General features: G+C 38.7%; 2 protein-coding genes and 1 pseudogene across 2 annotated transcripts in view; 2 read left to right on the forward strand and 1 right to left on the reverse strand.

The window, feature by feature from the left end:
* Window positions 1-20,127, forward strand: part of TMEM38B (transmembrane protein 38B) — a 65,709-nt gene that overhangs the window by 14,760 nt on the left and 30,822 nt on the right. Inside the window, exon 2 of the mRNA XM_068974491.1 lies at window positions 7,025-7,181. Within this exon, the coding sequence (XP_068830592.1) occupies window positions 7,025-7,181 (157 nt within the window). The remainder of the gene's footprint in view (window positions 1-7,024; window positions 7,182-20,127) is intronic.
* LOC138081293 (large ribosomal subunit protein uL16-like) lies at window positions 2,108-2,765 on the reverse strand (annotated as a pseudogene).
* On the forward strand, window positions 18,659-19,216 carry LOC138081167 (calmodulin-1-like). Its single transcript, XM_068974280.1, has one exon. The coding sequence runs from the start codon at window positions 18,906-18,908 to the stop codon at window positions 19,200-19,202; it is 297 nt and encodes a 98-aa protein (XP_068830381.1). The 5' UTR covers window positions 18,659-18,905; the 3' UTR covers window positions 19,203-19,216.

Raw genomic sequence — 20,127 nt, forward strand, 5'->3', positions numbered from 1 at the left:
GCTGTCTGAGAAGGCCTTACAAATAGCTGTGAAACGAACAGAAGTGAAAAGCAGAGGAGAAAAGGAAAGATATAAGCATCTGAATGCAGAGTTCCAAAGAATAGCAAGGAGACATAAGAAAGCCTTCCTCAGTGATCAATGCGAAGAAAGAGAGGAAAACAACAGAATGGGAAAGACTAGAGATCTCTTCACGAAAATTAGAGATACCAAGGGAACATTTCATGCAAAGATGGGCTCGATAAAGGACAGAAATGGTATGGACCTAAGAGAAGCAGAAGATATTAAGAAGAGGTGGCAAGAATACACGGAAGAACTATACAAAAAAGATCTTCATGACCCAGATAATCACGATGGTGTGATCACTCACCTAGAGCCAGACATCCTGGAATGTGAAGTCAAGTGGGCCTTGGAAAGCATCACTATGAACAAAGCTAGTGGAGGTGATGGAATTCCAGTTGAGCTATTTCAAATCCTGAAAGATGATGCTGTGAAAGTGCTGCACTCAATATGCCAGCAAATTTGGAAAACTCAGCAGTGTCCACAGGACTGGAAAAGGTCAGTTTTCATTCCAATCCCAAAGAAAGGCAATGCCAGAGAACACACGATTGCACTCATCTCACATGGTAGTAAAGTAATGCTCAAAATTCTCCAACTGTGAACTTGCAGATGTTCAAGCTGGTTTTAGAAAAGGCAGAGGAAGCAGAGATCAAATTGCCAACATCTGCTGGATCATGGAAAAAGCAAGAGAGTTCCAGAAAGACATCTATTTCTGCTTTATTGACTATGCCAAAGCCTCTGACTATGTGGATCACAATAAACTGTGGAAAATTCTGAAAGAGATGGGACTACCAGAGCACCTGACCTGCCTCTTGAGAAACCTATATGCAGGTCAGGAAGCATCAGTTAGAACTGAACATGGAATAACAGACTGGTTCCAAATAGGAAAAGGAATATGTCAAGGTTGTATATTGTCACCCTGCTTATTAAACTTATATGCCGAGCACGTCATGAGAAACGCTGGGCTGGAGGAAGCACAAGCTGGAATCAAGATTGCTGGGAGAAATCTCAATAACCTCAGATATGCAGATGACACCACCCTTATGGCAGAAAGTGAAGAAGAACTAAAGAGCCTCTTGATGAAAGTGAAAGAGGAGAGTGAAAAAGTTGGCTTAAAGCTCAACATTCAGAAAACGAAGATCATGGCATCTGGTCCCATCATTTCATGAAAAATAGATGGGGAAACAGTGGAAATAGTGTCAGAGTTTGTTTTTTTTGGCTCCAAAATCAGTGCAGATAGGGATTGCAGCCATGAAATTAAAAGACGCTTGCTCCTTGGAAGGAAAGTTATGACGAAACTAGATAGCATATTGAAAAGCAGAGAGATTACTTTGCCAACAAAGGTCCATCCTAGTCAAGGCTGTGATTTTTCCAGTGGTCATGTATGGATGTGAGAGTTGGACTGTGAAGAAAGCTGAGCGCCGAAGAATTGATGCTTTTGAACTGTGGTGTTGGAGAAGACTCTTGAGAGTCCCTTGGACTGCAAGGAGATCCAACCAGTCCATCCTAAAGGAGATCAGTCCTGGGTGTTCATTGGAAGGACTGATGCTAGAGCTGAAACTCCAGTACTTTGGCCACCTCATGCGAAGAGTTGACTCATTGGAAAAGACCCTGATGCTGGGAGGGAATGGGGGCAGGAGGAGAAGGGGACAACAGAGGATGAGATGGCTGGATGGCATCACCAACTCGATGCATGTGAGTTTGAGTAAACTCCGGGAGTTGGTGATGGACAGGGAGGCCTGGCGTCCTGTGATTCATGGCGTCACAAAGAGTTGGACACGACTGAGCGACTGAACTGAACTGAAACTGGTGGAGATAATGAAGATAATGGTGATCTCTTTCAAAAGATCCCGTGCATGCACTGCTGCACTCAGTGCCCTCAGCCCTGCAGCAGGCCACCATCAACCCACGCCTCTGCTGGGGACTCTTGGACACTTACAGGCAAGTCTGGGTCAATCTCTCTCTCTCTCTCTGTTTTTTTTTTTTTTTTTTTTTAACAGGAAATAGCGTTTATTGGTGAGCATGATTAAGGAGGGGACATTGCTGATGCTCATGAGTGCAGGGCCCGCCATTTGTCCAGGGGACCACGATTAGGGATGTATTTGACCCCATAGCCGTCTGGGATGAGTTGGTTTTCTGCCACCATGTTCTCAAATCCATCTGCATTGAAGTTGGTAAATGCTCAGTTCTTAGAGATGTGGATCTTCTGGTGGCCAGGGAACTTGAACTTGGCCTGGCGGAGGGCTTTCAATCACATGTTCCTTGGTCTGCAGCTTGGTACAGATGGACATTATGACCTGGGCAGTGTGGGCCCTGGCCACTGTGCCCTGGGGCTTTCTAAAGGCACCAGGCATACCTGTCTGGAGTCTAGCAGCTCCAGTGCAAGACAACATCTTGTTGATGCGGATGACATGGAAGGGGTGGAGCTGCACTAGGATGTGAAAACCATCTTTGCCACAGCTTTCACCATGTACTTGTTGGCACAAATATGGGCAGCCTCCAGGGTTTCAGAGGAGAGCTGCTCATAGAGAGCTGCTCATACTCATCTGATACCATGTGGCCACAGAGTGGGAACTCATCCACTTTGGCCTTCTTACACCCAAGTCAAAGATGCGAATGTTAGCATCAGGGACACCTCGGCAGAAGCGGGACTTTGGGTATGGCTTGTTCTTAAAATACCAGTAATGCCGGCCGGGGCGGCAGCCCATGGTGACACCAGGATCTTCATTGGCGTGCCAAAGGGAAAGAGCTGGGTCAGTCTCTTGTGGGGCCACTGATCCTTTCTCCTGGGTCCTGGTGCACATGAGGTTCTGTTTGTGCCCACCAAGAGTTTGTTTCCCAGTCCTGTGTAAGTTCTGGCGGCTCTGTGGTGGCGTTCATGGCGACCTCCTCCAAGAGGGCTTATGGCATACCCAGGTCTACTGCACTCAGAGCCCCTGCCCCTGGGCAGTCCACTGCTGACCTGTACCTCCACAGGAGACACTCACAGTTCTGTCTCAGTCTCTGTGGGGACTCTGGAATTTGCCTTATTGGGAAAAGGCAAAGATTGGTTAAAAAATATTTTATCCTAGTCTTTTGTTATATAGAGGTTAAAAAATTTTTTAACAACTTGTCTTTATTTATTTATGACTCTGCTGGGTCTTCCTTGGTGGGTGTGGGTTTTCTGTCGTTGCAGTGAGTGGGGGCTATTCTCTAGGTGTGATGCACGAGCTTCTCATTGAGGTGGCTTTGCTTTTTGCAGAGCATGGGCTCTAGGTCTCATCGGCCCAGTAGTTGTGGCACACGGGCTTAGTTGCCCTGTGACATGTGGAATCTTTGTGGGCCAGGGATTGAACCCATGTCCCGTGCATTGGCAGGTGGAGTCTTAACCACTGAACCACCAGGGAAGTTCAGAAGTTTTAAATTTTGATGGTGTCAAACTTACAAATCCTTTTCTTCATGGCTTCCCCCCGCCCCATTCTTAGATTAATAGATTAAAAAAAAATGAATTTAAAATTTTTATCAAGTGATTTTTTTAATGTCTAAAGGAGTGATCATATTAACTTGTTAGTATAGTGAATGATTTTAATGAATTTGTATTGAACCTTCCTTAAATTCTTTGGACAAAAATCTACCTGGTTATGATTTTGTGATCCTTTTGAAAAACTACTGATTTCAATTTGTTATGGATGTATTTGTGTACTGTATAAGTTAAAATTATAGTGTGACTTACAGTGTTTTCTCCCTCTTTTTTTCCTTCCCTCCTGCCTTTCCCTCCTCCCTTTTTCCTGACTCCCATCCTCCTTCCTCTCTCATTCTGTCTCTCTTCTTTATTTTTCTTTACAGTTTTTTCTGTTGGAGTTGTTTCACAGAATAAGTTTTTCTAAACTCTGTAATGGTTATATAATATAAAAATGAGTAATAAGAAATTATTTAGTATTTGTCCACTAGTCTGTCTGGGTCTAACACCTTTCTTAGGATAGATCTTGGGACTACCCTGTAATTTTTTTTCATAGTTATTTGTGTGTTCAAGTTTCTACCTATCCTTAAGGGAATTTTGCAATATATAGTTTTTTTAGGAAAATTGTCCATTTCAATTTCCATTTCAACTATATGTTCACCTTTATTAGATTAAATGTTTTCTTTTTTTTAAATTTTACTTTATTTTACTTTACAATACTGTATTGGTTTTGCCATATATCAACATGAATCTGCCACGGGTGTGCATGAGTTCCCAATCCTGAACTCCCCTCCCACCTCCCTCCCCATATCATCTCTCTGGGTCATCCCCGTGCACCAGCCCCAAACATCCTGTATCCTGCATCGAACCTAGACTGGCGATTCGTTTCTTACATGATATTATACATGTTTCAGTGCCATTCTCCCAAATCATCCCACCCTCTCCCTCTCCTACAGAGTCCAAAAGTCTGTTCTATACATCTGTATCTCTTTTGCTGTCTTGCATATAGGGTTGTCGTTACCATCTTTCTAAATTTCATATATATGTGTTAATATACTGTATTGGTGTTTTTCTTTCTGGCTTACTTCACTCTGTATAATCGGCTGCAGTTTCATCCACCTCATTAGAACTGATTCAAATGTATTATTTTTAATGGCTGAATAATACTCCATTGTGTATATGTACCATAGCTTTCTTATCCATTCACCTGCTGATGGACATCTAGGTTGCTTCCATGTCCTGGCTATTATAAACAGTGCTGCGATGAACATTGAGGTACATGTGTCTCTTTCAATTCTGGTTTCCTTGGTGTGTATGCCCAGCAGTGGGATTGCTGGGTCATAAGGCAGTTCTATTTCCAGTTTTTTAAGGAATCTCCACACTCTTCTCCATAGTGGCTGTACTAGTTTGCATTCCCACCAACAGTGCAAGAGGGTTCCCTTTTCTCCACACCCTCTCCAGCATTTATTGCTTGTAGACTTTTGGATTGCAGCCATTCTGACTGGTGTGAAATGGTACCTCATTGTGGTCTTGATTTGCATTTCTCTGATAATGATAAATGTTTTCTTATAAAAAATCTCAAATTATTTCCATTTTTTGCTTATAATATTATACATTATTTTCATTCCTTCCCCTTTCCACACCCATTTTTCAGACTTACTCAACAATATTCTGTTTTATTGGTCTTTTCCAAGAAAAGCTTTGGGTTGGCTTTATTGATTACCTGTATCATCTGTTTGATTTCTACTTTCATTTTTATAATTTGCTTCTAGTTTTCTGGCCAGGTTAAAAAAATTTTTTTGTACTGTTTCCTGTAATAATTTTGCTTATAGAAAGTTGCTGGACTAGGTCAAGGAAGTCCTATGTACTTTACCCAGAATTACCAACTGACATTTTGCCCCATTTATTTAATTTTTCCCCCAGCTTTATTGACCTATAATTGACAAAATTATATATATTTAAAGTGTACAGTGTGATGATTTGATATACATAGTACATTGTGAAGTGATTACCACAGTGAAGTGATTAACATGTTTATCATCTCACATAGTTACCTTTTGAGTGTGTGTGTGTGTGTGTGTGTGGTGACAACACTTAAAATCTACTCTTTTAGCAAATTTCAAGGATATAATATAGTATTATATAGTATATTTAACTATAGTCATTATGCTGTACATTAGATCCCAAGAACTTATCCATGTATGACTAAAAGTTTGTACCTTACCATTTCTCTGAATGTTTTTATCTCTGTAGAGTATTTTTGCAGAACCACTTGAGTGTAAATTGGAGACATTTTGCCCAGTTACTTCTGACTACTTAAGTGTGTTGATTTTAAGAGTCATATTACAGTTATCAAAATCAGGAAGTTTAACAGTGATACAATACTATTATTAAAGACACAGTGTATGTTTAAATTTTATCAGTTTTTTGTCTGTAAAGTTCTTTTATAAATGTTCTTTCTCATTCTGAAATATGATCTAGGGAAATGCATTGCATTTGGTTGTCTCTTTAATGTCATTTAATCTGAAACATTTCATCAGCCTTTTTTTGTGTGTGTTCTTTGACCTTTATGTTCTTAAAATATAGGCCAAGTGTTTGTTGTTAGGTTTTTTTTTTAGAAAAACCCTCAGTTTGAGTTTGTGTAATTAAACTAGTTGAGGTTATACATTTTTGGCATAGTAGAAATACTACAGTAGCAATGATGTGTCCTTAGTGCATAGTATCAGAGATCACCTGATATTGTGTGTTTATAGTGATGTCTGCAAGGTTTGCCCAATCTAAAGTTACTGTTTCTCTCTGTAATAAATAATCTGTTAGGAGACATTTGAGATGATGTAAATACCTATTTCTCATCAGCCTTTCACCTCTGAGTTTATTTTGTCATTCTGTTTCAAGTCTGTCATATTGAAACTTTAGTTTTTCAGCTTTATTTTCTAAAGTACTTAAGATTATAAATTTTTCTTAATATATCACTTGGACATATTAACTGATGTACTTACAGTAGGTTGGAAATGAAAGGAGACAGGCGATGGGGAGATTGTCTATATAATAATGTACTATTGGGCAACTGGCAATAAGATCCTGAAGTGACGTGAAGTCGCTCAGTCGTGTCCGACTCTTTGCGACCCCATGGACTGTAGACCACCAGGCTTCTCTGTCCATGGGATTTTCCAGGCAAGAATACTGGAGTGGGTTGCCATTTCCTTTTCCTGGAGATCTTCCCAACCCAGGAATTGAACCGGGTCTCCCTCATTGTAAACAGTCACTTTACCGTCTGAGCCACCATGGAAGTCCAGTAAGATCCTAAAGAGGGTATTTTAAAGATGCCCCAAGTCAGCCATGTCTTAACAAAATGTTTCCAGTGTTGATTTAAAGAACAGGAGATACAGTTTATGATGATCATGATTGTCATAAGTAATAGTAAGTTCCAGAAGATTATGAAATTAAGAAGTGTGTTTCTTTAGTGCCACTGGTACCTCCGGACTTGTTTAGTGTACAGTATCACAAACATTTACTTTATCATTTCAGGAGCAGCAGCGCTGGCATGGAAGAATCCTCTGTCAAGCTGGTTTACTGCTATGCTCCACTGCTTTGGTGGAGGAATTTTATCCTGTGTACTGCTTGCAGAGCCTCCACTTAGGTTTCTTGCAAACAACACTAATATATTACTGGCATCTTCAATCTGGTAAGCTGCCATTGTGGTGAACTATTTAAAAATTGTTCTGTAAATTGTTAGTAAATGGTATTTTTTTCTTTAAAAAATATTTTATGTTCTTAGAAGTTAATGCATTTGCAAAGGAAGGCACCCAAATAATGCCAAAGGTTTTAAATGCTAAGTATGTCTCTTTCTCACCTTTCTCCCCTCTTCTCTCTCAGAGGTAGGAATACCATTTTCTTATGTGTCTTTAGTGGAAGCATTTCAAATATGAAAGGACATCAAATATTTGACCCCCAACAGTTGATCTTGTGAACCTAACCTATGCTCATAGTTATACAACTTAATAATCAAGAGTGTGACCAACTATACAAAAAGTCCAAGTGATTATGATATTTCGGATAATTGTTCATGTCATACTCTGCTTGATTTTTCAGAGCCTTATGAAATTTAACATTATTTTTGTTTTGAAGTGAAGAAAAAATTGTTAATAGGAATTGCTTTGGATTCTTGCAAATTCAGCTTCAGTTATCTTTAAGAGGAGTGATCCTCCAAGTTAAAAAAAAAAAGTATTATACCAGTAGGAGAGCTTTGTTAAACCTAAAGTGGAAACTTTTGATTAAAATTAAATAAAAAAAATAAAAAAAAATCAAATCAATGAAATATGTAACATTAGGAACATTAGAAGTTAATTTTTATTGTGATACTTTTTTTTTAATTTTTAAAAGCTCTATTTATTTGGCTGAGTCGGGTCTTAGTTGCAGCATGAGAGATCTTCGTTGCATCCTGTGGGAGCTTTTCGTTGTGGCACATGGATCCCCTAGTTGTGGCGGTCGGTCTTCTGTAGTTTTGACACAGGGGCTTCAGTTACTCCACAGCTTGTGGGATCTTCGTTCCCTGACCAGGGCTAGAACTACCTCACCTGTATTGCAAGGCAGATTTTTAACCACTGGACCACCAGGGAAGTCCCTACTGTGATAATTTTAAATATGTGCTCAGTTGCTAAGTCGTGCCTGACTCTTTGTGACCCCATGGACTGTAGCCCACTAGGCTCAGACTTTGTCCATGGGATTTCCTAGGCAAGCATACCGGAGTGGATTGCCATTTCCTTCTCCATTTAAATATGTAACCAGTTATATAAGGGGATATTATAAATAGTGGTAGCAATGGGAAAAATAGTGGGAACCTGTAGCCATAGAAACCGTTTGGAGTAGAACAATAAGTTTGATAGCAAATACGTATTGAGCTGTTACCATGTGTCAGCTAAAATTCTTTATATTCATTGTCATATCACAAGGGTCTAATGAAGTACGTCCTATTATTTCCATTTGAAAAATGAGAAAACTGAGGCATAGAGAAACTTCGTGGTTACTTTCATATTTAGTAAGTGATTGAGCTAGGATCAAAACCAGGAAGCTTGACTGTAGAGCTTAATAACCACTGTCTCTCATTTATTTGCTTAACTGTTTCTTAAACTATTACCTTCCAGTTACTATGTGTTTTAAAACACTTTCTCAAGGACTTTATTTCTATAGCAATATTTTAAAAGGATATTAACACTTTGGAGAATCTTTTTTTTAATGTGTCTAGATGCTGAAACTATATGAAAGTAGGACATCCAGACTCTGACACTTTTCATCACTTTCACTTCTACTCCTATATACTACCACTATTGCCTGGACAGTTTCAGTAGCTTCCTAAGTGGTCTAGCTGCTTCTTTCATTATCCCCCCTGAGTCTTGTCTTTATTTTTGCTGCTGTTTAGTTGCTGTCGTATCCAGCTCTTTTCAACATAGTAGATAAAAAGTGATTATTTAAAAATAAGTTGTTAGAACATATTACTTCTATAATCAGTATATTCTTATCTTATTAAGAGGAAAATTCAGAACTCTTAGTGTACCCTGTAAGACTGTAAAATCTTCCTTTCCACTCTGTGTTGTAATGTCTTTCTAGTCTATTCCTGCTGTCTGCTTTAATCACCTTGGTTTTGCCATTTTTTTAAACACAAAGATATTGTTCTATCTCAGTGCCCTTGTGCTTGCTCTCTTTTCTCTGTGACGTTCTTTTCCCAGGAGGCTCGTAGTTTCTTTCTTTGGAGAGGTCTTTAAAAAACATACCTTCTCTCCCATGACTATCTCATCATACTTCTTTTTTTTTCTTCCTAGGGTTATTACTGTCTGGTGTGTTGTCTGTTTATTTCTTTTTATGATGGTTTGTCTCACTCCACTAGAATAGCAGCCTATCAGAGCAGGGACTTCGTTGTGTTGATTGTGTGCCAAGTACTACTGTTCTAGGCTGAGTAAGTACATTGCTAAAGGAATGGACTGCTTGTGTTACATGGGAGTTCTGTAATTGAGTGGCAAGAAATTACAGATCTTGATTAGTGGTTCATTAAATGAAATAAAATTGCTTGTCTATAAATATATACTTTCTTGGCTGAAACTAAGATATGTTAGAAATGGAAAATAAATGCATTTTTATGTAGTTAACTAATAATATAGTATTTAGTTGTTAACTTGAAATCTTTTATTATTCCCATTTAATATAAGAGGAAATTGATGCTTGATATATTGGTAAATGACAGGGTCTCAATTTCAAATTAGCATGATCTTAACCAAGATGAACTTTCATTATAAACAATATATGTTTTTTAATTTTAAAGTTTCAATTAATATTGAGTAGGTGCAAAGGAATATTTATAATATATGCAGAAGACAAAGAATTATGACACAATAAAAACTTTTATATCCATCATTTACATTAAAAAAAAATTCAGTTCAGTTCAGTTGCTCAGTCATGTCCAACTCTTTTTGACCCCATGGGCTGCAGTGTGCCAGGCCTCCCTGACCGTCTAGAGTTTACTCAGACTCATGTCCATTGAGTCGGTGATGCCATCCAGTCATCTCATCCTCTGTCGTCTTCCAAAAATATTTTATTATAAAGTAAAAATTCAGAAAACCAAGTATATCGCCCAATGAATTATTGCTAGGTATATCCTTGAAACCATGACCCAAGTCAAGAAATAAAGCTTTGTCATCTGTCCCAGAAGTTCCTTCCGGGTGTCACATTCCAATCACAACTCCCTTTCCACCTTAAATAATAAAAGAAGAAAAGACTGAGTATTGCCATTTTGAAATTCTCAATTCGTTATCAGACAAAAGTCATTAAGACTATTAACATCAGCCAAAAAAAAGCTTATCAGACATTTTGGGTCTCTTATGGTCTTGCTAAATAAAAGGATCTAACCTGAATTTGATTTGGATTCTTTCTTCCAGAAGAAAGTACAAGATGAATCTTATAGTAACTATCAAGGAAGCTAATCAGTCTCAAGAGCCAATCTGAAGAAATTCCCTCTGGTCAATGAAGGGACAATTTGAGCTTTAATAATAAAATTCCAATTTATTGAAACCCATAAAATATGCTTAATCCATGGGCTTATACTTACTTAAAAATTTTTTTTTTAAATAACAGGAACAAAAAGAACTGGAAACTTTTGGAGAACAGCAGGGGACCAGTTCATATCCTGAAAACTGTAAACAAAGAGCAAGAATCAAGTACAGATCCTTCCTTTCCTGTATGAACTATACAACTAGGAAACCAAATGATAGATGATAGCACACCATTATCCTGACTTTTATGTTCATGACTTCTTTGCATACAAAATTTTATCATCCAGATGTTCATTCCAAGACACTATAATTTAGTTACACCCATTAAAAATTTTAATGTCTCTTAAGTCTCTTTGATTTTATCAGTTTCCCTTCCATTCTGTTTTTCCTTATAGTTATCTCATGAAGAACCAGAGCTATTTGACATGTAGACTTTTCTTTACTCGTGAGTTTGCTGATTGCATACTCATGGTGCAGATCATTATATTCCTCTATTCTCTGTTTCCTGATAATTGGCAGATTGATCCAGAATCCAGAGCAGATTCATATTCAGTTCAGTTCAGTCGCTCAGTTGTGTCCGACTCTTTGAGACCCCATCAACTGCAGCACGCCAGGCCTCCCTGTCCAACTCCACCAACTCCTGGAGTCCACCCAAACCCATGTCCATTGTGTTGGTGATGCCATCCCACCATCTCATCCTCTGTCGTCCCCTTCTCCTCCTAGATCCCTTTGATTAGCAAGACCATAAGAGACCAGAATGTGTGATTAGCTTTTTTTTGATTGATGTTAGTACTCTTTTATTGGCTTTCATCTGATAACTAATTGAGAATTTCAAAATGGCAATAGTCCGTCTTTTCTTCTGTATATTAATTGAAGTAGTATTATAAATAAATACTTCCCACAAATCATCCATTATTTGGTTACCCAAGTTATATAGTTCATAAAGGAAAGGAAGGATAAATACTTGATTCTTGCTTTTTATTTACAGTTTTCAGGATTATGAATTGGTCCCCTGCTGTTCTTCAGAAGTGACCAGTATTTTTTTGTTGTTGCTGTTGTAATTAAAAAAAATAATTTTAAGTAAGTATGAGCTCATGGATTAAGAGTATTTTATTGGTTTCAATAAATTGGAATTTTCCTATTATTAAAGCTCAAATTGACCCTTTGTTGACCAATGGGATTTCTTCAGATGGGCTTGTAAGATTTTGATTAGCTTCCTTGCTACTTAATCAATACGAGATTCATCTTGTACTTTCTTCTGGAATTACTGATTTCTGTAGTAAACTCTGGTTCCTTATAGGAGAAAAGGCATTTCAGGGTCACAGTCTGAATACTAGACATGTTCATTATTCTTAACTACTTATGTATTCTAGGTCTTTTCAGTGGACAGAGCTAGGAAAAATAAAGATAAAATAACTCATGAGTTCATTGATATTTCTAACTGAAATTCAGAATCATAGAATTTATGTAACTTTTCTCTGTTACCTATGTGTCTTCTTTCTTCCACACTTAAGAATTTTGAATTAAGAATTCAGTATCATGGTAATACAAGTCTATGCCCTGACCAGTAATGCTGAAGAAGCTGAAGTTGAACAATTCTGTGAAGATCTATAAGACCTTCTAGAACTAACACACAAAAAAGATGTCCTGTTCGTTCATTATAGGGGAGTGGAATGCAGAAGTAGGAAGTCAAGAAACACCTGGAGTAACAGGCAGATTTGGCCTTAGAGTACAGAATGAAGCAGGGCAAAGGCTGATAGAGTTTTGCCAAGCGAATGCGCTGGTCATAGCAAATACCCTCTTCCAACAACAGAAGAGAAGACTCTACACATGGACATCACCAGATAGTCAACACCAAATCAGACTGATTATATTCTTTGCAGTCAAAGATGGAGAAGCTCTGTACAGTCAGCAAACACAAGACTGGGAGCTGACTGAGGCTCAGGTCCTGAACTCCTTATTGCCAAATTCAGACTTAAATTGAAGAAAGTAGGGAAAACCACTAGACCATTCAGGTATGACCTAAATCAAACCCCTTAACGATTATACAATGAAAGTGACAAATAGATTCAAGAGATTAGATCTGATAGAGTGCCTGATGAACGAACTATGGACAGAGGTTGGTGACATTGTACAGGAGACAGGGATCAAGACCATCCCCAAGAAAAGAAATGCAAAAAGGCAGAATGGCTATCTGAGGAGGCCTTACAAATAGCTGTGAAGCGAAGAGAAGCAAAAAAGGAGAAAAGGAAAGATATAAGCATCTGAATGTAGAGTTCCAGAGAATACCAAGGAGAGGTAAGAAAGCCTTCATCAGTGATCAGTGCAAAGAAATAGAGGAAAACAACAGAATGGGAAAGACTGGAGATTTCTTTAAGAAAATTAGAGATACCAAGGGAACATTTCACGCAAAGATGGGCTCAATAAAGAACAGAAATGGTATGGACCTAAGAGAAGCAGAAGATATTAAGAAGAGGTGGCAAGAATACACAGAAGAACTATACAAAAAAGATCTTCAAGACCCAGATAATCACGATGGTATGATCATTCACCTAGATCCAGACATCCTGGAATGTGAAGTCAAGCGGGCCTTTGGAAGCATCACTATGAACAAAGCTAGTGGAGGTGATGGAATTCCAGTTGAGCTATTTCAAATCCTGAAAGATGATGCTGTGAAAGTGCTGCACTCAATATGCCAGCAAATTTGGAAAACTCAGCAGTGTCCACAGGACTGGAAAAGGTCAGTTTTCATTCCAATCCCTAAGAAAGGCAATGCCAAAGAATGCTCAAACTACTGCACAATTGCACTCATCTCACACGCTAGTAAAGCAATGTTCAAAATTCTCCAAGGCAAGCTTCAACAGTACTTGAACTGTGAACTTCCAGATGTTCAAGCTGGTTTTAGAAAAGGCAGAGGAACCAGAGATCAAATTGCCAACATTCGCTGGATCATGGAAAAAGCGAGAGAGTTCCAGAAAAACATCTATTTCTGCTTAATTGACTGTGCCAAAGCCTTTGACTGTTTCTATCGCCACAAATTGTGGAAAATTCTTGAAAGAGATGGGAATACCAGATCACCTGACCTGCCTCTTGAGAAATCTGTATGCAGGTCAGGAAGCAACAGTTAGAACTGGACATGGAACAACAGACTGGTTCCAACGAGGGAAAGGAGTACGTCAAGGCTGTATATTGTCACCCTGCTTATTAACTTCTATGCAGAGTCCATCATGAGAAACACTGGGATGGAGGAAGCGCAAGCTGGAATCAAGATTTTCAGGAGAAATATCAATAACCTCAGATATGCAGATGACACCACCCTTATGGCAGAAAGTGAAGAACTAAAGAGCCTCTTGATGAAAATGAAAGAGAAGAGTGAAAAAGTTGGCTTAAAGCTCAACATTCAGAAACTAAGATCATGGCATCTGGTCCCATTACTTCATGGCAAATAGATGGGGAAATAGTGGAAACAGTAAGAGACTTTATATTTTTGGGCTCCAAAATCACTGCAGATGGTGACTGCAGCCATGAAATTAAAAGACGCTTGCTCCTTGGAAGAAAAGCTATGATCAACCTAGACAGCATATTAAAAAGCAGAGATATTACTTTGTCAACAAATGTCTGTCTAGTCAAAGCTATGGTTTTTCCAGTAGTCATGTACGGATGTGAGAGTTGGACTGTGAAGAAAACTGAGTGCCAGAGAATTGATGCATTTGAACTGTGGTGTTGGAGAAGACTCTTAATAGTCCCTTGGACAGCAAGGAGATCCAAGCAGTCCATTCCAAAGGAGATCAGTCCTGAAAATTCATTGGAAGGACTGATGCTAAAGGTGAAACTCAAATACTTTGGCCACCTGATGCGAAGAATTGACTCATTTGAAAAGATCCTGATGCTGGGAAAGATGGAAGGTGGGAGGAAAAGGGGACAACAGAGGATGAAATGGTTGGATGGCGTCACCGACTCAATGGACCTGAATTTGAGTAAACTCCGGGAGTTGGTGATGGACAGGGAGGCCTGGCGTGCTGCACTTCGTGGGGTCGCAAAGAGTCAGACACCACTGAGCCACTGAACTGAACTGAAATGAAAAATTTTGATTCTTAAGGGCACAAGATATGATAGAATTAGGATATTTCAACACTGCCCATTTATTTTGTATCATTCACACAATACATAATAGTTTTGGAGTAATCATATGAATACCACCACTGATATGATTACTGAAAATATTTTCTTGCACATACTGTTTTCATTGTCTTCCTATTTTTAAAATAGACGAACTATTCTACACTGTCATAGTAATAGTTATTGTGTACTATATTCTTCCCTTCTAAATTCCTTTTCAGTGTTTGTTTTATAGCTAACTGTATATTTAATGTTTTTTTATCAGTCCTTAAGTCTGTGTCTGTTGTAATTTTGGTTTTCTGAAGGTTTTTTCTCTAATTCATTCATCTGGAATAGTAGTCCCTAAATTCTCATGTGTTGGTAAGTTTGTGTTTTTTGGACTTGAAAGTCAGTTTTATTGGATATAGGATCATGGGATCATACTTTCCAGCTCAGAGTATTTTAAATATGTTACTCAGTTTTCTTGTTTATGAAGCATTCTGTGAAAAACTGATCATTTAATTTTCTTTCTCTTATAAGTCACATGTTCTTCTTTTCTAAATGCTCCAAAGCTTTTTTTTTTCTGGCATGAAAGTCTAATAATTTAAATTAAATATTACTAGGTGTTGGTCATTTGGGGCTCATTTTTAGGTATGTGGTCTGTCCTTTTTAGTAGCTATGTGTGTGTGTGTTTTAAATTGAGAAAACTTTTATAATATGTACTCTTCTCTTGCTTTGATTTTCTCTAGGAACTCTTATTGGCTCTTTTTTGCCTTTCTTCAATGAACCTTTTTATGTCTTCAATCTTTTTTAAAATTTTTCTTTTTTACCTAGTCTTTTTTTAGAAGGCACTATTATTTTATTTCTCTTTGTTTTCCTTCTAGTTTGGTCTTCATTACTGAAATAATTTTTAAAATCTTTTTTCTTACTCTTTGTGAGCATTTTATCTCTGGTTCTCTGTTTTTCTGTTTTTGATGTGCATTGTTTTATGTGTTGTATCACTTTCTTAATGTCTTTACCTTGTTTTGAAATAGGTTGCAGTTTTGATCTGTTTTGTGAACACATTTACCTGAGTACTTTCATTATAGGGAATTTTTTTCTCTTATAATAATAAATTTATATAGGGTTTGACCTGATAATTTTCTGTTGGTCATTTTTATGTGGAGTCAAGTTTCTTGAACTTTTAAGATAAAGTAAAACTCATGAAAGATTCTCTGACTTCATAGAGCTCCTGCATCGGTTGTTATATAGTATTCAAAAGATGATGACTTGCTTTCTGAGATTTCACCAGTCTTTTCCTCTTCCCCGGTTTGGTCTGTACTTTTCCCTGCTTTTGTTGTTCTGTCCTGCTCAGTTTTTTTTTTTTTTTTTTCACCACACCCCGTGACGTGTTTAACTTCCTTGACCAGGTGTCAAACCTGAGGCCTCTGCAGTGGAAGCTCAGAGTCTTAACCACTGGGCCACCAGGGGAGTCCATGCTCAGTTTTGATTCTCATTATGGGACTTGTTCTAGAAGGGAGCCTAGGTGGATCAGTTTTCAGAGTTCATGGGGACTACGTTGGTCGAACCCCTATGGACCTTCTTATCATGGACCCTTTGTCTTACCTAGTATTGGAAATGTCAGAATCCTTCCAGTTTCAGCTGTTGTTTTCCAAGTTGGCCTGCTGTGTTTTCTAGTGAATACCCGTTAGTTATTTTGAAGCTGTTTTGTTCTTAGGTCCATTAGTTGCCGCTTACTTTCTTCTTCCTGTCAAGCAGTTTAGGTCTGTGGGTGCTGGTGATTTGCCTCTCTGTTTACACTTTGGGATTTGAAGGGATACCTTGTCACATAGTTCTGTTGTAAGTGCTGTGGATGGGATTTTGGCTTTGCTCTCTAGTTGCCATGTCTGTTTTTATGTGGGGATTGGAAGAGATCTAAATCTGTGCGACTACTGCTGCCACCACCTTCTCAGATTACTTGTCATTAGTTTTGATGTCCCTTGTGTGACCTTCCATGCTCAGCCCAATCCCATCTCCTTTCTTCCTTCAGTTCAGTCGCTCAGTTGTGTGTGACTCTGCGACCCCATGAATCCCAGCACGCCAGGCCTCCCTGTCCATCACCAACTCCTGGAGTTCACTCAGACTCACATCCATCGAGTCGGTGATGCCATCCAGCCATCTCATCCTCTGTCGTCCCCTTCTTCTGCCCCCAATCCATCCCAGCATCAGAGTCTTTTCCAATGAGTAAACTATTTCTATGAGGTGGCCAAAGTATTGGAGTTTCAGCTTTAGCATCAGTCCTTCCAGTGAACACCCAGGACTGATCTCCTTCAGAATGGACTGGTTGGATCTCCTTGCAGTCCAAGGGACTCTCAAGAGTCTTCTCCAACACCACAGTTTAAATGTTGTACCTATCATTTCTTTACTTTTCTGTGTAGTTCTGGTATATATATTTCTAAACAGTATATTTCATGACAGTTTTATATATGAAATCATATATATGTATTTTTCATTGACTTGCTTTTTTTGTTCAGCCTTTGTTCCTGAGATTCAGCCTTATGGCGTATGGTTATAATTTACTAATTTTCTCTCCTGTATAGCTTATCAGAATGAATTGTGGTCATATTTCATCCATTTCTTTGTTGACATAGAATTGCATCCAGTTTTTTTTTCTATTACAATGTTGCTAAGAACATGATACACATGATATGACAAGAGATTTTTCTTTTGGTATAATTTAAGAATATATTTTTTGAGTTATAGGGAAAGTGATTTTTAAGCTCTACTAGATAATGACAAATCATTTCTCAAATGATTATGCTAATTTTCTCTCATCCCATCTCCCTGCACTTTTCATACAGATAATTTCTGCCTTGTTTGTGTTTATCTTACTTTTTAGAAAAAGGTGTATATCTTACACATGAATATCTAAACAGCACATCTTTTTAGTTTTATTTGTTTTTTGCCCTGTTTTAAAGTGGAGTATTATATAGTTCTCTATGGCTTTTTTCACTCAGCATTATGTTACTTAGATTCATCTGTGTTTTGTTTGTAGCTGTGATACATTCCTCCTCATTGTGGTATAATCTATTATATTAATATCGATATTCATTCTTCTTCTGATGACCTTTTTTATTGGTTCTAGTTGTTTTGTTGGGTACTACTAAACAACAACAATAGCACCCACTGATGCAGTACTTACTGTTTCAGGCACTTTTCTAAGTGCTCTACATTTGTCCTCTCATTTAACCTCACAGGAAACCAGTGAGGCAAGTTCCGTTTTATTTTCATTTGGTAGATAAGGGATCTGAGACAAGAAGGCTTAAATAACTTGCCCAAGGAATCACAGGTGTCTAGTAGCTGGAGCCAGGATTCAAACCTAAGCTACCTAGTCCTTTAGTCTGCCCTTGCACAGCTTTTTGTTTTGGATTTGGGAAATACATTGTCTTTGTGTTCACAGACCCTTAAATACAAAAAAATGGTGCTTGCTTATAGACACATTGTATTTTAATGTTTTCTTTTTTCAGGTTTTAATGTTGAGAACAAGTTTCTAATTCTAGCTTCATTTGATTTTAATTTGAGAGATTGAAATGTTTGTGGTATACTTTTAATTCTAGCAAGCTAAACTAAGGGAGTATGTGAATACACTTATTGGGAAAGTCATCTTTAGTATAATAGCTCTTAGTGCTCACGTCTGGAAATTAGCACCATCTGCTGGCAAAGGGAAACAGTAACTTGGTGTGTCATGGTAGGTTCAGTGTCGTTTGGAAGACAGTATAGCCTTTCATAGGATTTTTCCTTTTGAAAACTGTTTCTGGGAGAAAGTAAATATTTTATAATTCGTCTATGTATTGATTTTTATGCCCCAGTTTATTTTCCTTTAACTTCTAAGTATCAGTTATTATATATTGCACATTTACATAACTGATACTGCATTTTTATGAGGAGAAATACAACAAAAAGTATAGTTATGGGCGGCGATGCTGGGAGCCTGGCAGGCGTGGAACCGTTAGCGCAGTTGGCGGCGGCGGCGGTCGCACACTGGGCCCCCGCAGCAGCTGTAGTGGATGTGCCCTGCGGTCCCGGCCCCGGCGTGGCCACCCTCGCTCTCTCGGCCTCCCTGCCTCGCTTGCACCATGGCTGATCAGCTGACCGAAGAGCAGATTGCTGAATTCAAGGGAGCTTTCTCCCTATTTGACAAAGATGGTGATGGCACCATCACAACCAAGGAACTTGGAACCATCATGAGGTCGTTGGGCCAGAACCCAACAGAAGCCTAATTGCAGGACATGATCAACGAGGTGGACGCCGATGGTAATGGCACCATTGACTTCCCAGAATTTTTGACTACGATGGCTAGAAAAAAGAAAGACACCGACAGTGAAGAAGAAATCCGCGAGGCATTCCGAGTCTTTGATAAGGATGGCAACGGTTACATCAGTGCCGCAAAGCTCTGCCACATCATGACAAACCTGGGAGAGAAACTGACAGATGAGGAAATAAAGGAGACGATCAGAGAAGCTGACATCGATGGAGACGGACAAGTCAACTACGAAAAATTCGTACAGATGATGACTGCAAAATGAAGACCTACTTTCAACTCCTTTCCCCCCACCCCAGAAGAATCAAATTGAATCTTTTACTTACCTCTTGCAAAAAAAAAAAGTTCTGATTTACTCGTTCTGTTTCTATATAGCAAAACTGAATGTCAAAAGTACCTTCTGTCCACACACCAAAAATTTGCATGTATTGGTTGGTGGTCCTGTCCCCTAAAGATCAAGCTACACATCAGTTTTCCGATATAAATACTTGTCCTACCTTAACAATAAGGAAGCACTTCGTGGACTCCTGGCAGGTCCATCTGCTCATGATTAATAACACTGTTTGGGCTGGCCAGTTTTTCATGCATGTGGCTTGACAATTGAGCACAGTCAGGCGTTTGTATTAAAAATGAAAAAGTGAAAAAAACAAATTCAAAACCTGCTCAGAGGGGTTCTAGTTCAAATTGTTAGTGTAAATTGTCGTAGCTGGTTTACTGAGAAGAGGCATTTAAAATTGGTTCGCCTCAGGATGCTGTGTGGGTAACTGTCCAAGCGGAGCTCCCCTGCTGCAGGGCGGGCCTCTCTAACGCCCCTGGCGACCCTGACGCACGCTGGCGGCATGCCTGTCTGTCTGCAGCGTTGTCCGCGTTGTGCTGAGTGGAATGGGTGTCAGGCTATCACCATTCATACAAATTTTTAAAAAGAAACTTTTATCAAGGGAGCATCTTTGGACTCTCTGTTTTTAAAACCTTCCGAACCATGACTTGAAGCCGGCAGAGTAGGCTGTGGCTATGGACTTCAGCACAACCATCAACATTGCTGTTCAAGAAATTTACAATTTACATCCATTCCAAGTTGTAAATGCTAGTCTTTTTTTTTCCCCCAATAAAAAGACCATTAACTTAAAAAAAAAAGTATAGTTATATAAGCCTGTCATCTGTAATAGTCTTTTTCAGAGAATATATGTAAA

This window comes from Capricornis sumatraensis, chromosome 6, assembly GCF_032405125.1.
Source record: "Capricornis sumatraensis isolate serow.1 chromosome 6, serow.2, whole genome shotgun sequence".
NCBI classification, from domain to species: Eukaryota; Metazoa; Chordata; class Mammalia; order Artiodactyla; family Bovidae; genus Capricornis; species Capricornis sumatraensis.